At 39.5% G+C, this 25,515-nt stretch overlaps 2 protein-coding genes across 12 annotated transcripts in view; one reads left to right on the plus strand and one right to left on the minus strand.

The window, feature by feature from the left end:
* Positions 1-23,574, minus strand: part of cep128 (centrosomal protein 128) — a 57,381-nt gene extending 33,807 nt beyond the window's left edge. For 5 of the 11 annotated variants that reach the window (XR_004342198.1, XM_032585567.1, XM_032585566.1 and 2 more), the window contains exons 1-15: positions 22,656-23,573; positions 22,399-22,485; positions 19,765-19,891; positions 18,957-19,072; positions 18,605-18,696; positions 17,399-17,471; positions 16,825-16,932; positions 13,311-13,397; positions 12,367-12,441; positions 12,142-12,271; positions 10,498-10,637; positions 8,942-9,013; positions 8,580-8,765; positions 1,659-1,847; positions 532-993 (exon numbers count right to left, since the gene is read on the minus strand). Coding sequence is in view for 7 of the 11 variants with exons in the window: in XM_032585567.1 (XP_032441458.1) it covers positions 532-993; positions 1,659-1,847; positions 8,580-8,765; positions 8,942-9,013; positions 10,498-10,637; positions 12,142-12,271; positions 12,367-12,441; positions 13,311-13,397; positions 16,825-16,932; positions 17,399-17,471; positions 18,605-18,696; positions 18,957-19,072; positions 19,765-19,891; positions 22,399-22,485; positions 22,656-22,844 (2,133 nt within the window). In the remaining 4 variants the exon portion in view is untranslated. Of the gene's footprint in view, positions 1-531; positions 994-1,658; positions 1,848-8,579; positions 8,766-8,941; positions 9,014-10,497; positions 10,638-12,141; positions 12,272-12,366; positions 12,442-13,310; positions 13,398-16,824; positions 16,933-17,398; positions 17,472-18,604; positions 18,697-18,956; positions 19,073-19,764; positions 19,892-22,398; positions 22,486-22,655 lie in introns of all 11 variants that reach the window. The other 6 variants (XR_004342196.1, XR_004342197.1, XR_004342195.1 and 3 more) reach the window with 3 other exon arrangements.
* Positions 23,575-24,279: 705 nt separating this feature from the next.
* The window catches only part of tshr (thyroid stimulating hormone receptor), a 29,946-nt gene continuing 28,710 nt past the window's right edge, over positions 24,280-25,515 (plus strand). The window contains exon 1 of the mRNA XM_032586015.1: positions 24,280-24,827. Coding sequence (XP_032441906.1) covers positions 24,577-24,827 — 251 coding nt within the window. The 5' untranslated portion in view covers positions 24,280-24,576. The remainder of the gene's footprint in view (positions 24,828-25,515) is intronic.

A 25,515-nucleotide genomic window follows, 5' to 3' on the forward strand; every position in this document is an offset into this window, starting at 1 on the left:
AAAAACATGAAAATATAGGATAGTTGGGGGATCCTTCACTTACAATGCATATTGCTCTCTAGAGCCTTAACCCCCTTAGTGCCAAGCTTAAAAGTTTGGGGGGGTTTTGCACAGAAAGCATCTAGTTTTTTATAGGTTGGCAACAGAAGTGTCCAGTAACTGGTGATAAAATTAGACTTACAAATGACACAAAAAAAATAGCTAGCAAAGTTATATTGTCAACTAGTTAGTGGCAACCTCAACTGACTCAAGTCAAAGAACATAATAAAGATGCCTGGTCGTGGGACTCAATCGTTTGTGTTACAGAAAAGTCCTGCAAGAAAAAAAAACTACATAGACTAACTAGACAGTCCTGCCAGGACAAAATTTAAGAGCTGTGATTAATGTATTTAAGGCCAGCTTTACATTTTTTAATGAACTGCAATGTTCTGATGCTTCTAAACATACAAATTAACGAGCTACAGGTCATATTCCTTAAGCTGAGATAAACTTTTAAAATAGCTCAGATGTAATGAAGAGCAAATCTCCTACCTTAACTTCTCTTAGTTGTGTAGTCAGTTCATCATTTTCCTGTCGGCAGAGTCTGAGCATTTCCTGCACTTCCCGATCCTTCCTGGTCCGGTCGTCTTTGACTGTCACTGCCATGTTATTCAGTTCCTTCTGATGGACCTCTCGCTCCAGCTGCAGCTGCTGGCTCAGAGTGGCGCGCTCCTCCTGTAGCAGCGTCAGCTTGGCCTGCAGCTCCGTTGTGGCCCTCTGCACGTCCTTCCGGGCGTTCTCCTCATCGGCCAGTCGCAGGGACAGCTGGGCGTGCGCGGCGGTCATCTGCTTTAAGGTGGTCTGGACCTCGGCCTTAGCCTCCTGGTCCCTCTGAAGGCGGCGGGCTTGAACATCAGCTTGTTCCTCCAGTATGTGGTTCTCTTCTCTCAGTCTCGCAATGGTGGAGGTCTGACGCTGAGACTCCTGCTGCAAGGCGGCTGAGGCCTCCTTCACCTGGGGTTAAAATCAATGTTAGCACCTTATAGGATTCAGCTAATGCCTTTGGCTTTAGTTTTGACCTTTCATGGGACGAAAGGATACAAGGACAAAAGAGAGAAAGCGAGGACAGGAGGAAAGAACTGAGGAAAAGAAGAAAAGAAGGAGAGAGGAAAAAAAGTATGGAAAGGAGGTAAGGCCAGAAAGAAGGAAGGAAAGAAAGGCAGGAGGAAGGAAGATAGCTGGAAGGAATTGAGGGAAAGAAGGAAGGATGGGAAGAGGAAGGAATGAAGGAATAAAGGACAGAAGGAAAGGACAGAGGGAAGAAATGAAGCAGGTAAGGGAGGAAGGGAGGAAAGGACAGAGAAAAGAAGGCAAGAAGGAGGGAAAAAGTAGGGAAGGAAGGATGGACGAAAGGAAAGAAATTACAAAAAGGCAGAAAGTAAAGAAAGATGAGAGGAAGGAAAGATGAGAAACTTCTATGACAATGACAATTTAAAGGTTGTAAATACAAACACCTTTTCTATATTATGTCTCCATATTTATACTATTTTCAACAACAGCACGCCGTCCAAACTTAACAGCTTCTATTATCATCCCAGACATCTCCAGACTCCTGATAAATGCTTTGTTTCTCTGATGACTATGAGAACAGAGCTATCTCTAGATGGTGAGCCACACACCTCTCGGATCTCCTGCTGCAGCGCCAGTTGCCTCTGGTGGGCCTCCGACAGCTCCACGCCCTTACGGTGGAGCTCCTCCTCGCGCTGGGACAAACGGCCGAGGGCCTCGCCCAGCTCCCTGCGGGACGCCTCGGCCTGCTGGCTCAGCGCCTTCAGCTGGGCCTGGGAGCTCTCCTTCTCCCTGGAGACCTAAAGGGAGAAAATCACAACCAAATGAGGGAGGTGGAGGAGACGATAAGAGGGGTACTAGTCGGAGGGGGGGGGAAGAGGAAGACATGAGTAATGACAAATGAAGAGAAGAAGGTACGCAGAGGAGCTCTAACAATAATGATGTGAGGAAGAAAAGAATGACAGAGAGACAGAGGGAGAGGAACATATGCAGTACCAGGTCTTAGCTGATAGGAAAACGCCAACACTCAGCGTTCCGATAAAGGGACAATGGTCAGGTCTGTTCCAGGCAGATTGCTGCTAATGCTCCAGCTTTGACTGGAATTTGCAAAGACTTTGCAGCAGCTCAGAACCTAATCATTTAATTGAGCACTTGATTCTCTCCCCTAATTTATTAAGAGGGCAGAAATTATTTTGTAATTAATTCACGTCACGTAGAATACGCCAGGTGGGAGTCTGTCTTGTCTTGTCTTCCTGGTATAAGAAGCGTGACGGTTGCTTACTGGGAGTTTGGAGGTGACTCTCTGTACAAATGGACTGGAAAAAACACTGGGAGGTGACTTTTTAAGCTAATGAAAACTGTCAGCTATTAATTATTCCGCTAAATCCAACCACTGGAACAAAACCGAGCAAATGTATTGCTGTAATGAAGTACATTTGGGTCTGTAACGCTGCGTCGTGTTTTAAAACTCAGAAGAAATCCAGGGCTCTCCATTTATCAAGAGATGATTGCATACTGCATCTCAAAGTAGAATATCATTAGAAGGATTAAAAAAAATGAAACTAGTACCTGAAAAATAAGTAAAAATGACACAAAATATGAATACAGAAATGTTATGCAAAACCTTATGCCTTCATGGAGAAACCTCCTGATTTGACAGTCATCCAGCAAACAGTAATTAAGCCCATTCACAAGGAGGGTAGGTCATAGAAGGTCACTGTAAATAAAACGGTCTCACACCATGTTTAGGTTTTTTCTTGTTCTGTTTTGTTTGGTTGGTTTGTTCAAACTGACACAAACTGAGCAGTAATGGAGTAAATATGAAGAATAAATCTCAGGGTTTCCTCCAGTGCATTATAAGCCTGGTGGGCCACCAGGCTTTACTTATGCCCCTCCTCCCCAGGCTAAGCATTGCTTATTTTTTTTAAGTTTTTAAAAAATGTTTGCATTTTTTAAGACTTTATAGTTGGTGTTCAGGTATTAATATTCCAGTCTTTTAATAACACATACCGGTAATCATCAAGTGATATTTTGAAATTTTCTGTCAACTTTAAACACTTTTTAACTCAAAAACACGGCGGGCCGCTGGATGAATGACTGCCCTAGCGCTCAACCACCGGGGCTTAGCAAGTTTTCTGGGGGAATCCTGGAAAGCTCAACAAATGTCATGTTACCCACATGTTATAGCGCTCATAGTGACAGGATTAGGTACTGCAACGATTGCATTTTTGTGATCAGCCATTTTGCTTATGGAAAGCATGCAAAGAAAGGCAGAGTATTATCCATCCACCTGTGTAGGGACTTGGCTAAGCTTTGTTTGTAAGGTGATAGTTTATATTTTACGTAGAAGAATCAGTATTGTACATTTTGAGTCCTAATTTTATTTGAGTACGTTTTATGGATGATTGTTTTAGCTTCAGTCAGGCATGTGTAGCTTGGTTAACAATGGCATAATGTAGAATAATTGCGCAATATCAGAGGTTCATTTCTATGTTCTATTTACAGTTCCATAATTTGTTCTGGAAACACTGTCAAAAAGCATTTTACTGAGCATTTGTTATTACACAGTTACCTGTATGGCGGCACTCCAGGAAGTGATTCTTTGGAACAGTCCTTGCACACATGGTTTCAGTTTTATAGTCGTTGAGCATTGCTAACTCTGTTGCTAATTTTTCCAAATCAACCACATAGTTGGGCTTAAGAGTCAATACCCAAAACTTTAACACAGATGTAGAATTTTATTCAACTGAACATTTACAAAATGGCCAAGAAAATTAGAGCTTTAAAATTTATCTGTAATAATTTGAATGGGGAAGGTAAGCGTGCTAAAAATAGCTAAACCGCTAAATAAAAAATTCTCTCACCTTTATGTCAATCACTGGGAATTATTTTATTATTTTCCAAATCCAGCAACCAACAAAGGGAGCCATGTTGAATGTGTTGCTACTCAGGAGCAATAGTATTAGCAACGCAACCTGGAAAATTGACATAAGTGCATGACCTCTGTAGCTAGCTCTGTAGCATGTTACATTTTTTTGAACATTCCATAGTTATCACTCCGCAGTTTTATCTTGAATTTGAAGATAAAGACAATGTTGGAAAAAAGAGAATCATAACCAACCAATAAAATGAAAATATTCAGTTTCACATTCAGTTTCAGTGATTTGATCTTTAACAAACTAAATAAAACTCATCAGGAAAACTGGGCCTAATTTATTTGTCATCTGTCATATTGTCTTTTTTTAGCTCTTCTTTATGCGTTCCTATTTTTTTTAGCCATCACAGGGAAAAAAAGGCAAGTGCAGGTCATTTTAAGATACATGATCAAGAGTTTAATTAATAGGGAAGCAGACAGGGGGGAGGAGGGGGACACAGCTTGATTCAGACATATGCAGAAAGTCTCAGGTAAATTTGTTAATCTTCCTTTCTGTGTTATGAGTGTTTTCACATTTAGAAATGCAAAAATGGAAAGAGTGCAGCCTTGTTATGCTGATTAGTGCGTCTGGAGGATGTGGGTGTTGAAAGCACCTCATGTCTATACTCGGAGACATTATGTTGAGTTTCAGTGAGACAGATGGAGGGATCAGTCAGGGGAAAAAAAAAACCTGAGACTTCAAATTGAATGAAATAGATGGGATGCTGTGCTAAAGAGAGCTCCAGTCACACAAAGGAGTGCCGGCAATGAGAGACCAGTGGAGAAACAGAGGGCTGTATGAGGAGCACAGCTTCACACTGAGCTAAATTTACAAAGAATCTGTCAGTAAACCTTGTTACCGACTACCAGCTCTGAACTAACTGAAGCGTTTCTTGAAGCACACATGTACCGAGCATTGGAGAAAGTGTTCATAGCCCTAATCCTTTCCATTTTTTTCATGTTAAAACCACAAACTTTAATACATTTGATTGGGATTTTATGTGACCAAATAGTTCATAATTGCTCGCTTTTCACTCAGGTTTCTAAACAAAATCAGATACAAACAATTAAAGGGGCAGTATTTTGTATTTTCCAGGTACATAGTGCCATTTTATACCATAATTACCTTCAGTTGCTATAAAATTGCTATAGGTATATCAAATAAGACTTAAAAGAAATTTTACTTTGCAATTTAATGCCTTGAAATTGGGCCTACATCTAATTCTCTCTGCCTACAGGAAGTCATCACAACATTGCTCCTCTATTAACCCTTTATAAACCCTTTGCCAGCGTTGCACTGCCAAATAGCTCCTATAATGAGCTCAGCAGATGCGCAGTTTTATCAGGTGTTTGCTAATTGCTGCTGGCTAGTCTGAAGGAGCTGAGTGGGGCAGACGCGGAGGAAAGGTGCAACAATCCAGGTATGTTTTTGATAAGGGAATAACATCATATATATGATGTAAAACTAAAAAAAAACTAGAAAACTATTAATACTGAAAAGAGGCAAGTGTGTTTCATAAATGGTTGATAAAGTTCAGTCTATTGGTGCCTCGCAAGGTTCAACAGATCAAAGATACATATTTTAAATTTAAAAAAAAAATAGGAGAGAAAAGCTCAAAATAAAACTAATGCCAAGGGTGAAAAACAGAGGCCAAAAATGGTAAGTATTTCACGTATCAAATCAAAGTGAATACTCCGTTACATGTTGTATAGTGTCTAAAATGTCTTAAACTATCCGTTCTCTACAAATCTGACTTTCAGAACTGCAGAAAGAGAGTCTGGTAGAGAAATATTTGGTTTTCTCCTCATAGCCCGAAGGCATCACTTTTGGATTTGAGAAGAACTATAGAATCATTGATCTCCTCACGTCTCAGAGCATCAACGCTATAGAAGTCGTGCATCAGCCACAGTTTCTCTCTAAGATGATGCAACAAAGAAAGCCGAGACCTACATGATCATTGGTCCGGCCAACCCGGTCAATATGCTGTGAAATATAGAACGAGATAGAGAGGTTGAGCTAGAGTAGATGAAGGCTGAAAGACATAAAAAGATAACTGACTGCAGAGTTTGAATCTGTGTGCTTGTTTATGTTGATTTTGCTATCAAGAGTTTGTGTGTAAGCCCAATAAATACCAATAACATCTGGAAACTGAGCCAATGGTTGTTTCAATCTGAAAATTTGGGCCAATATCGATATCCGAAACCAATACTGTTGTTACAGACAATAACCAATATTTACTAATATTGTATATATTATAAACATATCACAACCTTTTCGAAATTTTGAAAAGCAACGACCACACTGCTGGCTTCACCAATACTTCATTTTAAACTTCCCACAATCCAGCGCTGCATCACTGTCACCTGACCAAACAAATATCAAATGTCCAACCTCCTCCACTCCCCTTCTGGAAATCACAAAATTGATTTTTTCCTGTTTTTAATGTTGGCAACTTTTAATTATCGGAACACCACCAATATGGTAAAAAAAAAAAAAAAAATTGCGATATTGTCCGATGTTAGTGCTGATATGTTGTGCCTCTCCAAGTATTATTTATCATTTAGATTGAAGAAAATTGGGATAATAATTGTGTCTTATTCTGAAAATAGTAAGTTCTAATTAATAATGCTTGCAAAACCCAAATACTGATTTCATAGTTTGGATTCTACTGCAGTTTAATCATAAAATACCAAATAGCAGTCCTCGTTCCAAAAGAGCATCAGTTAATATCAATACCGTATTTCAAGGCATTAAATTGCAAAGTAAACATATATTTAAAAAACTACCGGACCCACCCACCAGGTTACATCTGCACATGCTCAGTTAGCAATAGTCACCCCACTACTTCCAACTTAGCGACTGTCACAGTTTCTTGTTATAAAAATAATTAGTATTAGTAAAAACTGTGTTCTTACTGGAACTACTTTACCTAAATGGTGCATTGAAATGGGTTATTTAAGAATGACTAAGCTTAGCTTTTATCTGCAGCCTCTTGTTGCTTGTGTATCTTCAGCCCAGCTAAGCTACCACTTCCTGCAGACACTGAGGAGCCTGGTGTGACATGCTTGCTCTCTTGGATGAAAGTCGGTATTTTTCCAGCTCGTTGGTGCTTTATTTCTGCTTTCCACACTCGTGTTTTTGTTGGCCGGACGGTATTCGACGGCAGGTAAAGGAATCTTCCTGTCTTTTTGTTTCCTTTTCAGGTGGAAGCACACAGCTCGGTAAATCTGGCGGAGTGACGGACTTGGTAATTGGATCATTTTGTACTGTGGGACACCATCCCAATCTGCTGCCTTTTGGCTGATCTGACTGGGCACCGTCACACAATCCAGGATTCAACCAGCTGTTTCTCTCTTCTGTTGAATTTCAGCACACGGTGAAACAGAACTCGGCTGTTTCACTTTGGTGAATGAGTGGAAAAAAGTTTGTCTCACCTACAGGGGTCTTATGGGAAAGTTTGTCTAAAGTCAAATTAGTTTCTCAGACCTTTTTGACGTTCCAACCTAAAAGGAAGTGTGAGGAAGTCAGCAAAAAACAGAATGCGAGTTAGAAAGCAAATAAGAGACGGCACACTGCTGTAGCGCTTTTTATACTGTAGTTAACCAATATGTACACAACCATGACAAACCACCACATCTGTTGAGGCTACCAGCCAGGGTTGAAACGATTATTCGAAGTAACTGTGAGGAATCCATTATTGAAATAATTGTCAACTAATTTAGTCATTGATTAATCACTAATTGCAATATAAAGGCTTAAAAATAGTATTTTTGGATAGAATAACACCCTCAAAGTAGTAATTAAGCCAAAACGGTACAAAATGTATACACTTTGTTTTTTAGAATAAACCAAAACATTGTCTGCAAATATATTCTACCCAGAACTCCTCAAGTGATATAACTTGAGCTTCACCTGGATCAAATTTTGTAAAAAGAAAATCTCCTATTGAGCAAATGTGGATATAAAATCATTACTCAGTTAATCAAGAAAATAGTCAACAGATCAGTTCTATAGAGATATCAAAAAGTTTTGGAGCAAACCTACCTAAGCATGACACTGCCACCACCATGTTTCCCTGTAGCTATAGTGTTCTTTTGGTTAATGTGGCAGCCGATAAATAGATTCACAAACACCAAACCAAGGAATATTAGCTCTCTAAATTCAGTATGTTTTAGTTAGTTTTATAAACATACAATATAGTCCCAGTTGGTCATAGTTTTCCCCCATTAATTACTGTTTTTATTTATGACGGTTAACGATTTCGCAGTTCCAGCTTTTGTTATTTTGTTTAGTTTTAGTTAACCTTGGTCTGAATGTTTTTCTTTGAAAAGAAAAAAAAACTTCTTCTATCATCTGTAAATTTACAGCTCATTCCAGACACATGGAGAAAACAGGAGACTGTCGTCACATGTACGATACAACCAGCAGAAACTCATGGACAGAACTGCACTTTGCTTCTTGGCAGCATTACACATGCTGTGTAACAAAGCTAGCAGTCAGTCAGTTTTGTTGTTGTGAAACAGTAAGAACTATTTTGTTTCACCCCAAATATTGAAAGCACATAACTGAAGCTGGACTGAAACTGTGGAGAAGTTTGTGAGTGATGGCTGGACCGACCTGCAGGGCCTTCTCTTCATGGAGTCGACCTTGAACCTCAGCATCCTCCAGCTCCTTCTGCAGCCTCCTGCACTTCGCCCTCCACTGGCGCACCGCTTCTTGGGCCCTGGTCTTCAGCTCGTTTTTGCTCCTCGTGCTCTCCAGCACCAAGGCCTCCATCTCCCTCCTCTCTGTCTGCCCGCGGCTCTGAAACGACCATTCAACTCCTCAATAAAGCCCACATTCGTTCCTCAAGACCCCGTAACCGCAATGGAAGGGGAAAGAAAAAGATTTACAGCTCCCGTTTTTACAATGCTTTGTCCCAGAACAGAGGTACTACACTACATTTACACGTGGCAGGCTTTTGATTGAATTTAAATTACCTGCAGGCTTTTCAGCTGGTCCAGAATTCGCAGATGCTGCTCTTCCCGCCCCTCCATGTCAGATGAGAACTCCTTCCATGTTGGGGAGAAGAAAGGTCATGCGAGAAACCTCAGTTGGAGAAAATTAAAAAAAAATAAAAACACTTTGGGAACTTTCTGTCCCTGTCCGTGCTCCGCCTAGCAACCGTTTCTCTTCATCTTCTCTCAAAGACAGGTCAGAGAAGGTTCAGTCGTTCCAACATCTGGATGTCTTACGATTAAACGCTGAAAAGTGGCCCAGAGAAAATCAAGACGACTTTGAAGTTTCAAGTTTGGCAGCGGAATAAAGACAAGGCAAAGCAACATAGCTGCCATTTTGATGCTTCCACTGAATAAGGATGTTAGACTAAACGCTCATTAGTCTTCTACATATAAACCCATCCGGCTCATTATGCTTCATTTTTGTTCGCTTACCTCCAAAGGGAAACATTTCTTTTTGTCTATTTGATCCAAGTGTAAAATCCATGAGAAGAGCCCCAGGTGATGCATGCAGACACCCACCACATGGCTTCACACCTGATCTGTTACGGGCTGGGTGTGGGAGTTTAGACACGATTTCAATGAGCTCAGACGATGGTGCCGAAAAGCTTAAAACGTAGCCAATTGTTGGCATCGCTGGAACCAAACTCAATCTGGAGTTTCAACGTGAAATGTTGGGATTTCCTTTTTACAGTCAAGTGTGTAATACAGTCTGTCTTCTACTGAATTATAAGCGATATAATACAGTAGAAGAAGAAGTCATAACATCTGACCCTCTACTTGGACAGTCACCAAATCTGGAGTTCATCCCCATTAACGCTTAAGCTAAAAATTGTGTTTATTTTTTAACTGTGTTCCTACATATCTTTCTCAAAAGGAAGGAAAGTAAGAAAAAAGGACAGGGGGAAGGAAAGAAGGAAGGAAAAGAGAAAAGTAGGAAGGAAGCAAAGAATTGAACAAAAGTATGGATGAAAGAAGAGAAGGACACAGGGAACAAAGGGACACGGGATGAAAGGAGAGAAGGAAGGGGAGAAGAAAATGGGGAGGAAAAGAAGCATGGAAGAATAAATTGCAGGAAGAGTAGAAGGAAAGAATAAAAGAGGGAAAAATAGCACGAAGAAAGGAGGGAAGGATCTACAGAAGGAAAGGACTGAAGGATTGAATGAAGGACAGAAGGGTCAAGGAGGGAAAGAAGTGAAGAAGAAAAGAAAGAAGTAAGGAGGAAAGGACGGATTGAAGTAAGGAAGGAAAGTAGGAAGGAATAATTGAAGTACAGAATAATTGAATGAAAGAAAAACTGAAAGAAGGGAGGATGGAACAAACAAAGGAAATAAGAAAATAAGGAAGAAACAAAAAAGGAAGAGAAGAAAGAAAAAAGGAAGGATGTAGACAATGAGACCAGGAACAGAGTTTGCCCATTCTTATGGCAGATCTGGAAAATACTTGAGTCAAATTCCAGACTGCGTAGGAACCTCACATGCTCATGTATCTCCAGAGAAAATAAAAAGATGGCCGACACCTGACTCTCTGAAACGCACCTTGACCTGTAAACTGAGTCGCAGATTCTCTCTCTCCTTACTCTCCAGGGTCCTCCTCAGCTCTTCCACCTCGCTCCGGACAGAGGCCTTGAGGAGCTGCGCCCGCAGCTCAGCCACCTCTTTTTCCAGCTCACTGTAATCTGTGTGACACACACACACACACACCCACACCCCCGCCGGCTGAATCCATGTCCAAAAGGTCTGAGCAGCAAAGGAGAACACATTCAAAAAGCTTCAACACGTATTCGTTCCCCTGAAAAACACCTAAAACCTTTTATGATATTTCCAACCTTTTTCTAATGAAATACTTCAAATTTATGTTTGGAGTTGGAAAAATCGCATCAAAACTTTCTTTGTAATTTCTGCGTTTTCACTGGCTGGGTATCAATCTCTGAGTCATATCCTTCTTTGTGCTCGGAGCTGATCACACTTTGTTGGCTTAGTGAATTTTATTACTTTTGCCTCGTGATACTTTGCTTTGTCATACTGGAAAGCACGCAGTTGATCGCCTGATTAATGAAAGATTTTGATTTTCTTTTTCCTTTCTTTTTTGCGGGGGGAAAAAAAATGACCTTCTATGTATCAGAATAAATGTTCTCCTTTTTATTTGTGTACTTCCGGCAGAACTTCAGTGTGTCCTTGTAGTTTTCGTTGACAGATGTGGCTTTGCTTCTTGCCACAAGGACGCTGGTTTGAAGGTCGCCTCTTCATTGTCCTTCCATATGCTCTCCCACTCACCTGCTACCACCGTGTGCAACCCTTTTCAACACTCTGAAGTGTGCAAAATGATAATATCTGCACACTTTCTAAACAATAATTTGTTCTGTTTGTCTCTATTTCATTGGAAACCGTCTCTTAATTCAGTTAGCAAGATGGATTTCAGCTGAAATCTTTACCAGAATCAACATGTTAGTGGATGATTTAGTGAAAGAAAAATCTTTTTTTTTTTCTTTTTTCTCTGTTTAGTCAGGTTTCTCAATAATTCGCTGGAAGTTTGGTCACACAGAAAAATCCAGCTCTACATTCTCATTCACGCTGGATAAAGTTTATTATGTTGTGTGTGGACTTTTACTGTCCGAGGTTCAGAAAATGGATTTTATAAAGTTTGGCACCCTTATGAGAAATGTACTACTATTGTCTCTGAATGGTCCCCCTTCTCACGTTTATGTAATTTATTAATTTTTATTATTATTTTCCTCTTCCTACATATTTGTGGATAACACATTTTACTGTCATAGGTTTATCTAAACTTCATTTGTTGTATTTGTTTTTCTACTTTGTGCACATGTATTTTTTATTTTACCTCTGTTTAGTTTTGCGTGTGTGTGTGTGTGTGTTTGATGTCTGTGGATCTGTTCATGGGTTAAAATCTGTTTAAACTTGATCATGTCATTTTGCATTATACCTATCAATGTATTTCTAATAGTCAATAAAAAAGACATTTGAAGAAGTTGTTCGATCACACTGAGCAATGATCTAAAGTGTCATTTCAAGGACACAAATATGAAAATGAAGTCGTAACACAGGAGGAAACAGGTGTTGCTTTCAAAAATCACAGACCCGGCAGGGGGAGTCTTTAAACCGATCATTTCCCTCTGCCTTCCGTTCCCCTGACAACCTGGCTACCCGACCCGTGTAGCTGACCTCTTCCTCCTTCTCGCTCGGAGTGGCTGGAACACAGCTGGGTGCCGAGCTGAGACGTCTCCGTTGGCGGCCGGTGAACCGCCGTCTTCTCTGCCCTCGTCCTCAGCAGCTCGCCACGCATGTTTTCTACCTGGAGGACGGGGTGGGGAGGGGAGACATTTCACGACTTGCTTCGTTTTGTGACGATTTGCCTCCTTCCCCCGTTAATCAGGCACTGACACACACCTGCTGAACGAGGGACTCCTTGCTGTCCTCCGACTGCTCCAGTAACCTCCTGGCTCTGCCCAGCTCCTGCTCCATCTAGGAGGAAAACAGCAACGATCTGGACTAAGAGACGATGGCAAACCCAAAATGCTTCCTAAGACTATTCATACCCCTCAAAACGAAAACATATTTTGTAGGCACCAAGTTCCTTTACATCAAGGCTAAAAACTCCACCCGTTTAGAGTCGCCTTTGATTCACCATAACTGGAATATCGTTCAATATATTTCATTTGTATTTGCTTGATGAAGGGATTTGATAGAATATGTTTATATTTCATTTCATAATTAGTGACTGTATTGTTTTTATGACATGCTTTACAAATAAACTTGACTAATGAATTGTTTATTTAATTAAATGTCTTGAAATTAAGGGACTTTGTTAATATAAAAAGGCTGTTAGTTATGTTTAAAGCTAGAAAGAGATTATCAACAGTTAGTAAACAAAAGTTTTTTGTCTTAAGCTCAAGTGATAGAAATAACAGAAATAAAACCGCCTGCACTACTTTAAAAACTATGGAACAGCTTAAAAAAATGAATTCAAAAATGTATAGAAAATGATAAACTCTTACACAATAATGAGTTATTAATGAGGATTTAACTTAATGTACTTAAGTGCCAGCCATTTTGTTTGTAGATTTATTTTGGATACTTAAAATGTCTTCATGTATCAGTATCAAATGTTTATTAGAAATTAAAGTTTATCCCCATAACGTCTGGGACACTTTATCGCCCAGGGAAATTTATCATAACGAGGCCTACTAGCTATTTTATATTTTGCTTCACATATAATCCAAACAAGAAGATCCACCAAACCCTCCGGCTGTGACAAGACTAGTTGTGTAGATGTTTAAGGAGTATTTTGAATACTTCTGCAACATCTTGTGGTGAAAACTCAAGATTTTTACCTTGGACTTCTCCCTCTCTGCTCGCGCAAATCTCGCCGTCAAGGCTTCTTCCCTCTCATCGGGTCGAACTTGGCACCTCCCTAAATTCTACGAAAACAAAACAAAAAAAAGAATCAAGTATGTAAGAACGCAACACAAGAAGTGCTGTTGCTACACCGTTGATTCTCTTCCCCTCAACCATCCCAACAAACCTACTCACTTTAATTTTCTTGGAACAGCGTAGAGGCATTAAGTCGGATGTGTAACAAGAGCTTAGATCCCACTCAATCCAAAGCATCCGTAGCGGGCCACGGTGATGAATTACCGCCTGCTCGCAATAACAACCACCCGAGTGACTCATCATCTGTTTGATTCACATCACAGCGGGCCCATCGGTGGGAAAGAAATGCGCCCCCTGCTCTCCTTCTCCTACTCCTTTAGAGGCATAAGAGATTATTTTCCTCTTCGTTTCTTCTCGGTTGTTTATTTACCCTGGATTTTTCTTTTTTTTTTTTTTAGGACAAATGCACTATGTCCCGTCACCCTGGGGAGCCACTGGTGTCCCATTAGGGAAATGTTCTGTAGAGGGATGCAAATGAATCGGGAGAAAACTCTTTCTTGCTCGCAAGAAGGTTTTGTGGGACGGCGTATGACTACACAGCGCCCCTCTGTGGTTCAACTGGGAGAACGCGGGAAGGAGGAGAGAGTCAGAGACAAAAGTGCTTGGGGTAATTTAAAAAATTAGCAAACATGAGCGTGAGCGTTTGCGGTGTGAATCATTTCTGTGGCCAAGTGGATATCGCCAATCAGTTTAAAGTCAACCCAATTGCGGCGCTCTCTATCGCTCGCTTTGTTCAAAAGTGCTGCAAAATGTCACACTTGTGCACCTAATTTTAGTCAAGGGTGGGGAGGAAAAGAGGGAGTCAGATTATGAAGGCCCTTATGAGTCGACTCCATCATATAATGATAATTAGAATTGATTTAACAAGCGTTAGTTAAGATCCATCTTGCTCTCAGCGGCCTTTCTATGCCCTGAAGTGGGAAACTGTTGAATACAGCCAGTTTATTATATTATTATGGGTGATAACGTCAACAATACATGTGCTGAACTAAAGTTCATGTTGTAGCCATGGCAACATGCAATGCATCACCAAATGTTTTTATATTAACCTGGAGGCTGAATTTGAACAGTGCTTTTTTTTAAAGCACAGTTAAAAAGTGCCATTATGAACTTCTTCTAGCTTGGCATTTTTGTCACATATGACATTTTTAGACTATGAAAATAGTTTTAATATGAAGAAAACCTTCAGTTTTACATAATGATGATGGAAAAAAGCTATCCAAACCTGACCCGGTGTGAAAAAGCAAAGGCCTCTTTATTAAATGGTTGAAATAATAAAAAAAAAGAAAAACTAAAATGAAGATAAAGGGAAAAAATGGATGAAATATTAAAATGCTAATATAATGAAAAATGTAAATAAATAAAAAGAAAAATAAATGTTTTTAATGGCTGAAGTATAAAATAATTTTTAAAAAATGAAATAAACAAAAAATGTATATAAAAACTAAAGATAAATTAATTTTTAAAATAGTTGAAATATAAAAATTTTAAACTAAAACTTAAAAATACAATAAATAAAAAAATAGATGTTTCTTTAAATAGCTGACATAAAAATAATGTATAAAAAGAAAAAAAAGAAAAAGAAATTAAAATGGCTGAAACAATAATTTAAAAAAACTATATATGTATAAAATTTTTAAAAGGCTGAAATATAAAGGAAACACAAGCTTCGCAGTGGTCTAGTTAAAGTAGAAAGTTCAATTTGCTTTGGATGCTCTAGGGTAGTTAGTTTGGGGTTTGAAGAACAGCTGTGGAAGGAAAAGGCGTCCTGACAATATTAAAAAAGAAAGCATTAAAAAGCACTGAATTAACCAATTCACTGTTTCTTGTTTCTAATCACACCGCTTTATTAATGTGGTGGAGGAAATCTTCTGCGACTTCGTTTGAGTGAGGAAGAATTTCTCAGGAGAGATCACAAAAATAACTCAGCTGTCATTTAGAATCGCAATTATACCGTTTCTTTCCTTCCCAGAGAGACGGCGCCTCCGATGGCTGGCGCCTTCTTGGAAAATTGAGCCTCATTAAACTGTATAAATACCAGCAATGTGTAAAAAAAAATAAAAAATAAAAAAAATCACTCTGCCGCGGCAAGTCCTTTATTACGCGAAGTGAAGTGCTGCTGACATTCTTTTATCAGCAGAATTTCTACATCTGTAGAAGGGAGTGACTCACCAGAGACTTGTGAGGGGAAAATTAGCATCAAAGTCCGTCCAGCAGACGGTGCCGGTGAAGGATAATCTCCGTCTCTCAGCGCTTGAATCTTCGACGGTCTCGATGGAGTTGAAATACTTAGAGAACCGAACTGATTTAGCTGCATGTCGACGTAAGCAGGAAGTCTGGCTATGTCGTTTTTTGTCGCGTCACAACAATAAACGTCAAATTATTTTGGTGGGATTTATGCAACACAGCAACACAAAGAATTGTATAGTAGAAGGGAATCTGGTAACTTGCACATGTACTTAGCTCCCCAAGACCATACTTATGGCAACCGATTGTGATTAACCCCAAATATTTTGGACTCATTTCTTTATTACACTTTCTGTATGAGTCTCATTACGAGTCACAGGCCAGAAAAATGCAGGTTGAGTTATTCAAACGGACTGTTTTTGTGGCAGTTTTGCCTGTTTTCCCTGTCTCAGTTTAATGATTAACAATTCTTGAAGGGAGCTTTTGTTTATAGAGATTTCACAATCCGCTTTTTTAAACTGTTGCAGTTCCACCAGGCGCTTGCTAATTGCTACTAGCTAGTCTGAAGGAGCTGAGTAGAGGGAGTAAAGGGAGTAGCTCCTCCTCTGCAGCTAAGACGAGGCTAAACCATTAGCATTTTGTACTGCTAATTGTTGCCACGGGTGATTCAAGGATTTCTCAAGCATGCATGAAAAAGATCAAGGCAACACTCCAGGTATGTTTTAGATGAGGGAAAATTTGTGATATTTGTGCTAATGTATGATGTCAAATGTGACTTTATTTTCTAATTGCCGTGTTAATCATAGACTACAACTTGACATCAAGTAATGCAGAGGCAGTAGTCACTTAAACCCAATGTTTTGACCAATTTTGAGAAACATTTGCAGTGAAATCAGAAACAAAATGTGAAGATCTGTTGATTTTGTGTGAATTTTATGGATTTGTGAAGAACTGGAGGGACTTATTGATGTAATTCGGGGTTTAGAGGGCCACATAAAAAGCTACGGCGGGCCATATTTGGTCCCCGGGCCTTGAGTTTGACACATGTGATCTAATATACTGTGAGGCTATAGGGTCACCATCCTGCAGGAAGTTGAGCCTCTACCCACGCCTTTTGAAATCTAGCAGGCTGTGATGCTGGGTTTCTCTTTACAACAAGCTCTTTCTAAAGTGTGATGGAGGGATGGCAGCAGATGAGATAAGAAGGGGGACGGGGTGGAGGTTCACCTCCTGCTGGTCGTCGTCCCCAGCCGCCTGCCACTCCGCCCTCCTCTCTCTCTCGACGTTCATCTCTCTCTCCAGCTCCTGCAGACGTCGCTCCACACGGGATGACACCTGCAGGAGAAGAGCGAAGACGTCTCGGGTCACGCGAACGTCACCGGCACCGCGGCGGCTCGATTAATGAGACGACGTGAAATGAATGTGTGGGAGTGAAGAAGAAAAAAAAACTCTACTGTGCCTGGCTGGAAGTAATACACCCCCCCCGCCCCCCACCCCCCTCACCCGCCCCTGACATCCCCCATGTTAATCAGGAAGCAGCACGTCGTCCTGTAAAGGACAGCTAATACCTTTATCTCGTCACGTCCGCAGACAGGACCAGATAACAAATATTACACATACTGGCTGTCATTTGGCGTGTTTGCCAGAGCGCTGATGATGACGACGACGATGTGCTTGGAAATTAGAATGAACTATTTATCCACACCGTCAGCTTTTTCCACTTCGACATAAAACATCAGCATTAAATACGTTGAATGCATCAGTTTCCATGTGTGAATACCGTCTTCCACCTGCTACTCACCGAGTCCTGCCTCTGGGAAACCGTCACGTGTTCCGACAGGTTCTCCATCGCCCGCCTGGTGTCGATGTCCGACCTGCGAAAAAGAGAAAAAAATCGAAGCGACAGAAACTCCTCGGAAAAGATTCTCTCTTTCGCGACAAGATCGATCTGGATGTGAAGGCAAAATCTGAAGCGGCGGGAAAATAATTACTCAGCTTCGGATGTTGAAATATGACGGGGGATCAATTTGCTCTGGTCAGCAGCGGGAGGGAGGAGAGAGGTTTTTTTTTTTTAATAACTTCAAAATGTCAAACTCTAATCTATGCTGGGGGAATGATCTGCCGTCGCACGACTCTGCTGCGTCTCTTCTGATTTCCATCGACTTTTGGTCATTTTTAAGGTGGTTTAATGACGTTGGAATCAAAGATTTAGTGGAAGATTAAAGTAAAACCTTAATAATAGTAAACATGATAAATACGGGTTTACAGGAAAAGACTTTAGCTACAAAACCAACAGATAAGACTTTTAAAACTGATGATGACTAATATATGAAGGCATCAGTTATGATGAACCCACCGTTTCCATGACACTTTTCATTCGGTATGGTTATGATTTGCTGCCGTGACTCTACACAAACTTGGTCACTACAAACTTGCATCAAGGTGGGAACTAAAGGCAGTTAGACTCAAACCCACTGTATAAATATAAGATAAATGTACAGAGTGTGGATGCATGACACTTTTAAAACTGTAACTTTGAAAAGACTGAGTCCAAGCTGTACTTTGAAAATCTGATATTTCAGAAAAGCAAAGGACAGAAGGAAGTAAGGACAGAGGCAGCAAGGAAGATAGGATAAAGCTGCAGAGATGAAAAAGAAAGGAAGGAAGGACAGAAGGGAAGAAGCAAAGAAGGAAGGAAGGATACTTTAGTCCAAGGTTAGGGAACAAAGAGTTTCAATGTAACAGAGACAGATCTGCCTCAGTCTAGTTAATATGCAGCAGTAGTTAGTGAACAGAGCCTGGTACAATGAGCATCCATTACAGGCTTCAGGCCAGTCAGGCTATGAAAACATTTCTCCATGTACTACAAGCTTTTCAAATTGGACATTTTTCCTCTTCCACTAATTACTAAGTTATGTTAATTGATTAAGAGCATTTCAAGAAAAAACCCTATCAGCCGTGCGTAAACTGCAGTGTTGAATAGAGCGCCGTTAAAAGCAGCAGGTACCTGTTCCTCCGCAGGATTTCTCTATCCAGGTCATCAGACAGCCTCTGCTGGTCGGAGCACAGGTCCCGCAGGGTCTGGTGCACCGAATGAATCTGTGAGAAAAACACACACACACACAAGTTCAGACTCAATTCAAACCGTCAGAGGCTGACTTAAACACACCACGATCTGAATTCTTCACACATTTTACTAATCTGAAAAGAAGAAAAAAACAAAACAAAACAAAAAAACACAGATTCTGTCTCAAAGCCAGCAGAACACAATGACTGATGTTGCTGACTCAGTGGTGCCCTCTTGTGGCCGGTTTACGGAACTGCAAAGCAGTAATAATCATGCTGCGACTGTTGCTTACGTCTGCTGCCTGGGTGGAATCCTTGAAGCGAACGCCAGCAGACTGAGACCTCCTCCTGCCTTTGGGGCTGCCGTCATAATCCTTGAGCGGGGAGGTGGGATGGAAGCGCTTCTCCTCTGGAAACACAATGATGCCTTAAGTTATGGTAAAAATGTAAAGGTGACACTAACCATTAAGTTAGTAATCAATTATTATGACAACCAAATGGAAATGATTGATTGATTAATCACAATTAATTGATTAGTTTGGTAATAGATTAATTCATTGTTTCAAGAATCAATTGATCATTTCGCTAATCAATTGATCCGGATTGATAATTTCGGAACTCGATTAATCACGATTAATTGATTGTTGTGATAATTGATTAAATACTAAAGGTTGATTATTCCAATAATTAATTAATCACAGTTAATTGATTGTTTCAAGAATCAAGTAATCACAATTTATTGATTTTCATTAATCGATTAATCAAGGGTTAGAACAAAGACTAAAAACCAGTTTCTACTCAGGAGGTGTTGTTGCCATGAACAGCGCTTATTCATCAAACTCTGATCATCATTTTCTTAACATCCCTGTTGTTTCTGTGTGTTTCTACTTATATTTTATATATTTATCTAAATACACTAATAATAATTTATTTATTTTCACCGCTATTTTGTAAATTTCATTGTGCTTTCTTGCACAAGGACAATACAGGAATTCTGCTACTGATTAATCGTTTTGCATGAACAACGAGGGCCTAATTTCACATACGTAAAAAGGACATAATAAGCAAACAGACAAGAAAAGCATCAGTTGTTTACCATACCTGACCCTGAGTAGGCCTCAAGGTCACTGTTGTGGAGGGAAGAGACGGAGGAACTGCGGACCCCGTTGGTCCTGCTCAGCCTCCGTGTCTGCAGCTGATTGATTGAATCCTCTAAGCTCTCCCTGAGCTGATAGACAGGGGGAAAAAAACGAAGGAAAAAAAAGATAATACGCATTACTGACAAATCACAAAGACAGAAATCACTTTAGCGAGGCGAGCGAGCGGCGAAAAACAAAAAGTGATTAAATAAAAACGGGCAGAACATGCATCCTAAATGAAATAACTGCAGATGAGAACGGGACAGCGTGATACAAAAGAACGAGGGCTTGAAATTAATGATGAGAGCAGAATAAATAAGGAGATAACTGCATGGGAGAGGGGCTAAACGGAGTCGTGGTGGGCTACGATCCATTTGGCTCTCACAGTGATCCGGGTTTCTTTTCTTCACACTTCTCACAAATCTTCGACACTAATAATAGTTTTTTTTTTTTTACACATCTCGCAATCCTTCCTTTTTCTGAGAAGCATTCCAGTCCTTCATTATTACAATCATATATTTCAGCGTCATTAAATAACAAGGTACTAATTAAGTCGCAGAGTTCTACCAAAAACACAGATTTAGTAACAAAAAAATTCAAACTTCGTCTATTCATACAAATTAGCTTGCTTACTGCTTTTGAAGTAGACCTGCTCAGCAATAACTTATATGGATCTAGAATTTAATTGAGTCACATGTTAAAGCTCAGAGACAGTGACGTAAACATTGTGATCACCAGGGAAACGTGGGCTCATTTCACTTCAAATCATCATCACAATTTTCCAAAAATATTCTTATCTAACGTCATGTTTTCCTAAAACCCAATGCCTCTACCTAGCATACTTTAAACATTGTTTATCTTTTTCTTCTGAAGGGTTTTTATTTAATGGGTGCTTGAATTCCTTGAAAAGGCTCGAAGTTCAATTAGGTGTTTTCAAGGTTTGGAAAGTCCTTGATTTTTGTATAGAGTCCATGAAAGTGCTTGAATGTCAAAGTGCAGAGCTTCGTAACAAATTGCAATTTAACATTTGCGTCATTTACAATTTAAACTAGAAATTTCCATACAGCAAACAAAGAGACACGAACACATTATTTTCTCACTGTCTGAAGTTAAAATCAGACCAAACTTTTCTTGCTTTATAGAATTTCTATTTGCTAAATGCAAATAAATTTAGAGAGAACATTTTTAGAGCTTTTTTAAAAATTATTTTTCTCTGTATATTGTGTTTAAGCACTTAATTTGAGAATGAAGCAGTCATTTATCTTAACAACATTTACTTGGATTATTTCAATATGATGAATATTTATTATTCCTAATGGCTCAATGAGTTATTGATCAATGTTACTCAAATAAAGGTTGTCTTATACTTTAAACATTAAACAACTTTATTGAAATTGGGAGGGTTTTTTTGTTAAATTTTTGTTTTGTTATCGGACCTTCGGGTGGACAGTGTGTGGGCGTGTGTGTGTGTGTGAGAGAGACATTTCAGATTCAGAACATAACCTTTTGTTGTATATTAGTCTGATTTGTCCCTGTTGTAGAATGTAGAAAAAGACGTAATTAATAACAATAATAAATGATATATGATATAATAGCAAATTGAAAGTCTTTTTGTAATTCATCTGTATTGGTTTGGATGGAAAAAAGTTTAAAAACTTACCTTGAAAATGCCTGAAAAGGGGTTGAATTTTATTTTGGAAAGCAGTCTATGAACACTTTCCTTTTCATTTTTTATTATTTTTGTCCCAATGAGGATACTGTACTTAAGTCTGTGTGTTTTTATGGGGATTATATATATATATGTTTAAATGTATTTAGCATGTGGTCACTTTTAATCACATTTATTGCAGGCTTATGTGAAATTCACTGTTTGGCAAGAAAGCTGACTCATCTCACTGTATCTAAATTTACCTAATGGGAAAAAATAAAGTATTTTTCAGCAGCAATACTCGGTATATTCAAGATTGCACTACAAGCAGCCATCTTTACAGCTAGTACAGGTCAACTCTACAATAAAATATAAGGGTCCGGATAAGATTCTTTTTTTTTTATGAGGATAAAGCCATAATGTTAGAAGAACATAGTGGTAGTAATACAAGAATTAAGTCACATGGCAATAAAGTCAAAATAATATGAGAATAGTCTTGATATTACCAGAATAAAGTCATAATATTAGAAGAATGAAGTAGTAGTTTTAAATAGACAGTTTTTTTGTTTGGTTGTTTTTTTCTTCTTCGGAATTTTAAGATGTTCTTCTGGTAAAACCATTCCGCTAAATATTATGACTATATTCTTGTAGTTACACAAAACATTTTCGCAGCCAGGCTCTAATTCTCCATCATAAAAGTCACAGAAGGGACAATAAAAATAAATGCCACTTTTCCTGTTATTTGTAGTTTAATTTTTTTAGAAAAGTAAGCAAGAAGAAAAATCTATATTTTATTTCTAAGCCACATATCTACTGCCCAACCTTATAGAAAGAACATAACCTTGTCACAAAGCTAAACAGGTGTGCCTAACAAAGTGGGCATCTTCCAAGTCAGCATCTTTATTAAGACTTTTAAATACATACATAATAAATAAAAACATGCCTCACCAGTGTCATGGCTTCAGCTTGATCATCTGCGTGATCCCTGTACTGACCCAACATTTTGTCAACTTTGGTCAGGTTCCTACTCGTGTCCTGAAACATATGCAAATCAAAGTTTATCCAAAGTGCAAATTTAAGAGATTATTAGATTAAATATTCACATTACTTTGTCCGCAGGCTGTTGGAACATTTATTAGCGCAGAATAAATCTACGCCAACACGTGTGTAAAAAAAAAAAATCCCAGCATCGTCTGTAACCATACCTGCAAGGTGTCGGCGAGGGTGCTGATTTTGTCCGAGATCACCGCGGCTCGCCCGTCTTCTCTGCCCCCGCTGACATGTCTTCTGTCCCGTATGGACCTGCGGTGGGTCTCACGGCCCCGCGCCCTGTGTCCCCGCACCTTCCTTCCGTACGACTCTGACTCGCTGGACGTGTCCATGGCTTGAGACATATCCAGCGGACCGCGTAAAGCGACGAGCAAAGCGACCACAACTAGAAACGCCAACTGTTCGCTCTAACGTTAATCGGCAGGGTGGGATAGTTGAGAACTTTTCTTTTTTTTTTTACTGACCAAACACATGACGTCGGAAAACTACACTTACGCTTTGTCATTTTAGTTTTAAGCTAAGACTCAGTGCTATCCGACTAAGTGACGACGGCTGAAACTGCGCTTGAGCCCGTAAACCGCAGTCCAGCTCATTGTTGTGAAGGATGCTCCGGCTGGTTAGCAACAAGTGGAAACTACAGGGAACGTTAGCCGCCTAGCTAACCAAACGTTCGCCTACAAATTAAACCCTAGGATAAAACGTCAAAACGATTAGATAAAAAAATAATGAGGTAAATTAATAATGCGAGAAATGTACTGTAAAGACGGAGCCGGTGGACTTTCTTTCAGCACTGATAAGTAACAGAAGAGTCTCCTTGCTTCATTCTGCTATGGCAACTTGAACTAGCCGCGTCTGAGCTGGGAAAACAACGGAGCGCAGCGTCCCCGAGGAACGCTGGGAAGTGTAGGCTCTTGGCATTAGAACGGTGTAAGAATGTGTAATAGTTGGACTACATTGTCCAAAAGGGCGCATTTGCGCCGGAGCTGCCGCTCTTTAGAAAGAAAACAAGAAAAGAACGCCTACAACTACTGAAAATACATAACAAATAATTAAATAAATAGTCAATTCTACAAATAAAGAAATATTAAATAATAATAATAGTAGTAATAATAATGATGATAATAATAATATATAAATATATACATAAATATATGAATATATGATTTTTATATATTATATAACGAAATCCTAGAATATATAATAATAATACATATGATATTATCAAAACAAATTAAAGACCCATAAAAGATAAAAACATTAACATTTTTCTCTTTGGGTTTTTTTTTTTTTTTTTTTACCCCTTTTGTCTCCACCATATGTCAGAGGAAGTCTACTATCTTATCGGCAGATAAAAAAAAAATAACATTACAACAACAACGCTGGTGTAAAACCAAGAGCTCCGTGGGTGTAATCTAATTTTTGGTTGTAATATGTTTGTACTTTCTTCACTTAAGTTTTTTGAAGAAGATTTACTCAATTAATGTCAACATAATAATAATAATAATAATAATAATAATAATAATAATAATATAACAATATTCCTCAAGTAAAAGTAAAAAGTACAGTGAAGTAAAACTACTCATAAAAGCAAAAAATTTTTTCCCCAAAAAAGTTACTAAATGTGAATACTATCATGACATGATGACAGTTTTAACAAATATGTGGATAAAAAAACATTATTGAAAGTAAAATGTTTGTTTGTTTGTTTGTTTGTTGGTTAGGGGACCAAAACCAGCTCTACCCAAGTGTCCCTTGTCCTTTAAAATCCGGCCCTGCGGCTACACCAGGCAAAAAATACGCACCTTTTTTTTTTTTTTTTTTACCGACAACGCCACACAGAAGGAGGGGAAACCTGGATGGGGGCATTCTAACTCTGCCTTTTGTAAGCCCACCCTCTCCTTAAGTCGGAGACCACCTCCTAAAACCCACCACAGAGGTGCAGCATCCCTCCCCCAAAAAACACCCGTCTCAGCTCCTCCAGTCTGGGGCCCCTGCAAGACACGGCGAGCACTCAGGACTAACACACCAACCACAACAAAAAGGAAATCACGCAACGTCCAGCAGGTAAAAACAAAAATGTTGCTGCGGACATTTGGGAGGCGGGCGACCTGCTCGGACATCGGCACTTCTTCCACCCGGCCGCGCCCCAGCACGCAGGTGCTAACAACATGCGCGCTGCTGACCCTCATCACTCTCCCCATCAGCGGCACCGAGCTGCAGCCTTACTCCTGCCCGGTCAGGGGCAACTGCTCCGAGTGGAGAGCTCACACGATCTGCTGCAGTGACATTGATATTCTCCCGAGGTTCCCAGCAAGCACAGAAACACTGTAAGTAGTAGGCGTACTAAACGCATCTGCAAAAGCTATTCTGCTGTCTCTCTTTCTTTCTTTTTTTCCCCCCATGCATTTTGAATGTTAAAAGGGCTCTTAACCCCGAGGTAAAAAAAAAAAAAAAAAAGAAGAAAGAAAACCATTACGCTATAATATTCCATCAAAGTGCACCCACGGGGATTTTAAGGGCCGTCTTTTACTAAGCAGTTATTCTCTTTTCAGGTATTATTCTGTCCATTAGTGTTAAGGCAGATTCAGCTTTTCTAACCTATTTTTCTACTTTGAAATGTCTGAACACGTCTTTTTTAAAATAAATAAATAAAAGAAGAAAAAGCAAAATTTCAAGGTGAGTTCGGGCGTAATATGATGGCACTGAATAATTAACTTCAGCATTTGTCACGCAAGCTGTAGGAAAACAGGGAAGCCAACTTTCCAATTAACACATGTTGACTCCCGGAAGTCTATTTACGTGTGTGTTATTTTTTGTTGCAGAAGGCTAGCCAGCATTTTGTTTTTCTAACCTACAGAAATTGACCAGATGGTATCGTGTGATTGTTGAAAGAGGAGGAAATCAGACGTTCAGTATGTTCGTAACGTTTTACAGTCTTCCATATGGGGAATTAATATATTGGGAAAAACGGCATGAATTAACAGCCAAAGTGCTACTGACCAGAGTTGCCAGAAA

The sequence above is a fragment of the Xiphophorus hellerii genome, chromosome 15 (genome assembly GCF_003331165.1).
Source record: "Xiphophorus hellerii strain 12219 chromosome 15, Xiphophorus_hellerii-4.1, whole genome shotgun sequence".
In the NCBI taxonomy this organism is placed as follows: Eukaryota; Metazoa; Chordata; class Actinopteri; order Cyprinodontiformes; family Poeciliidae; genus Xiphophorus; species Xiphophorus hellerii.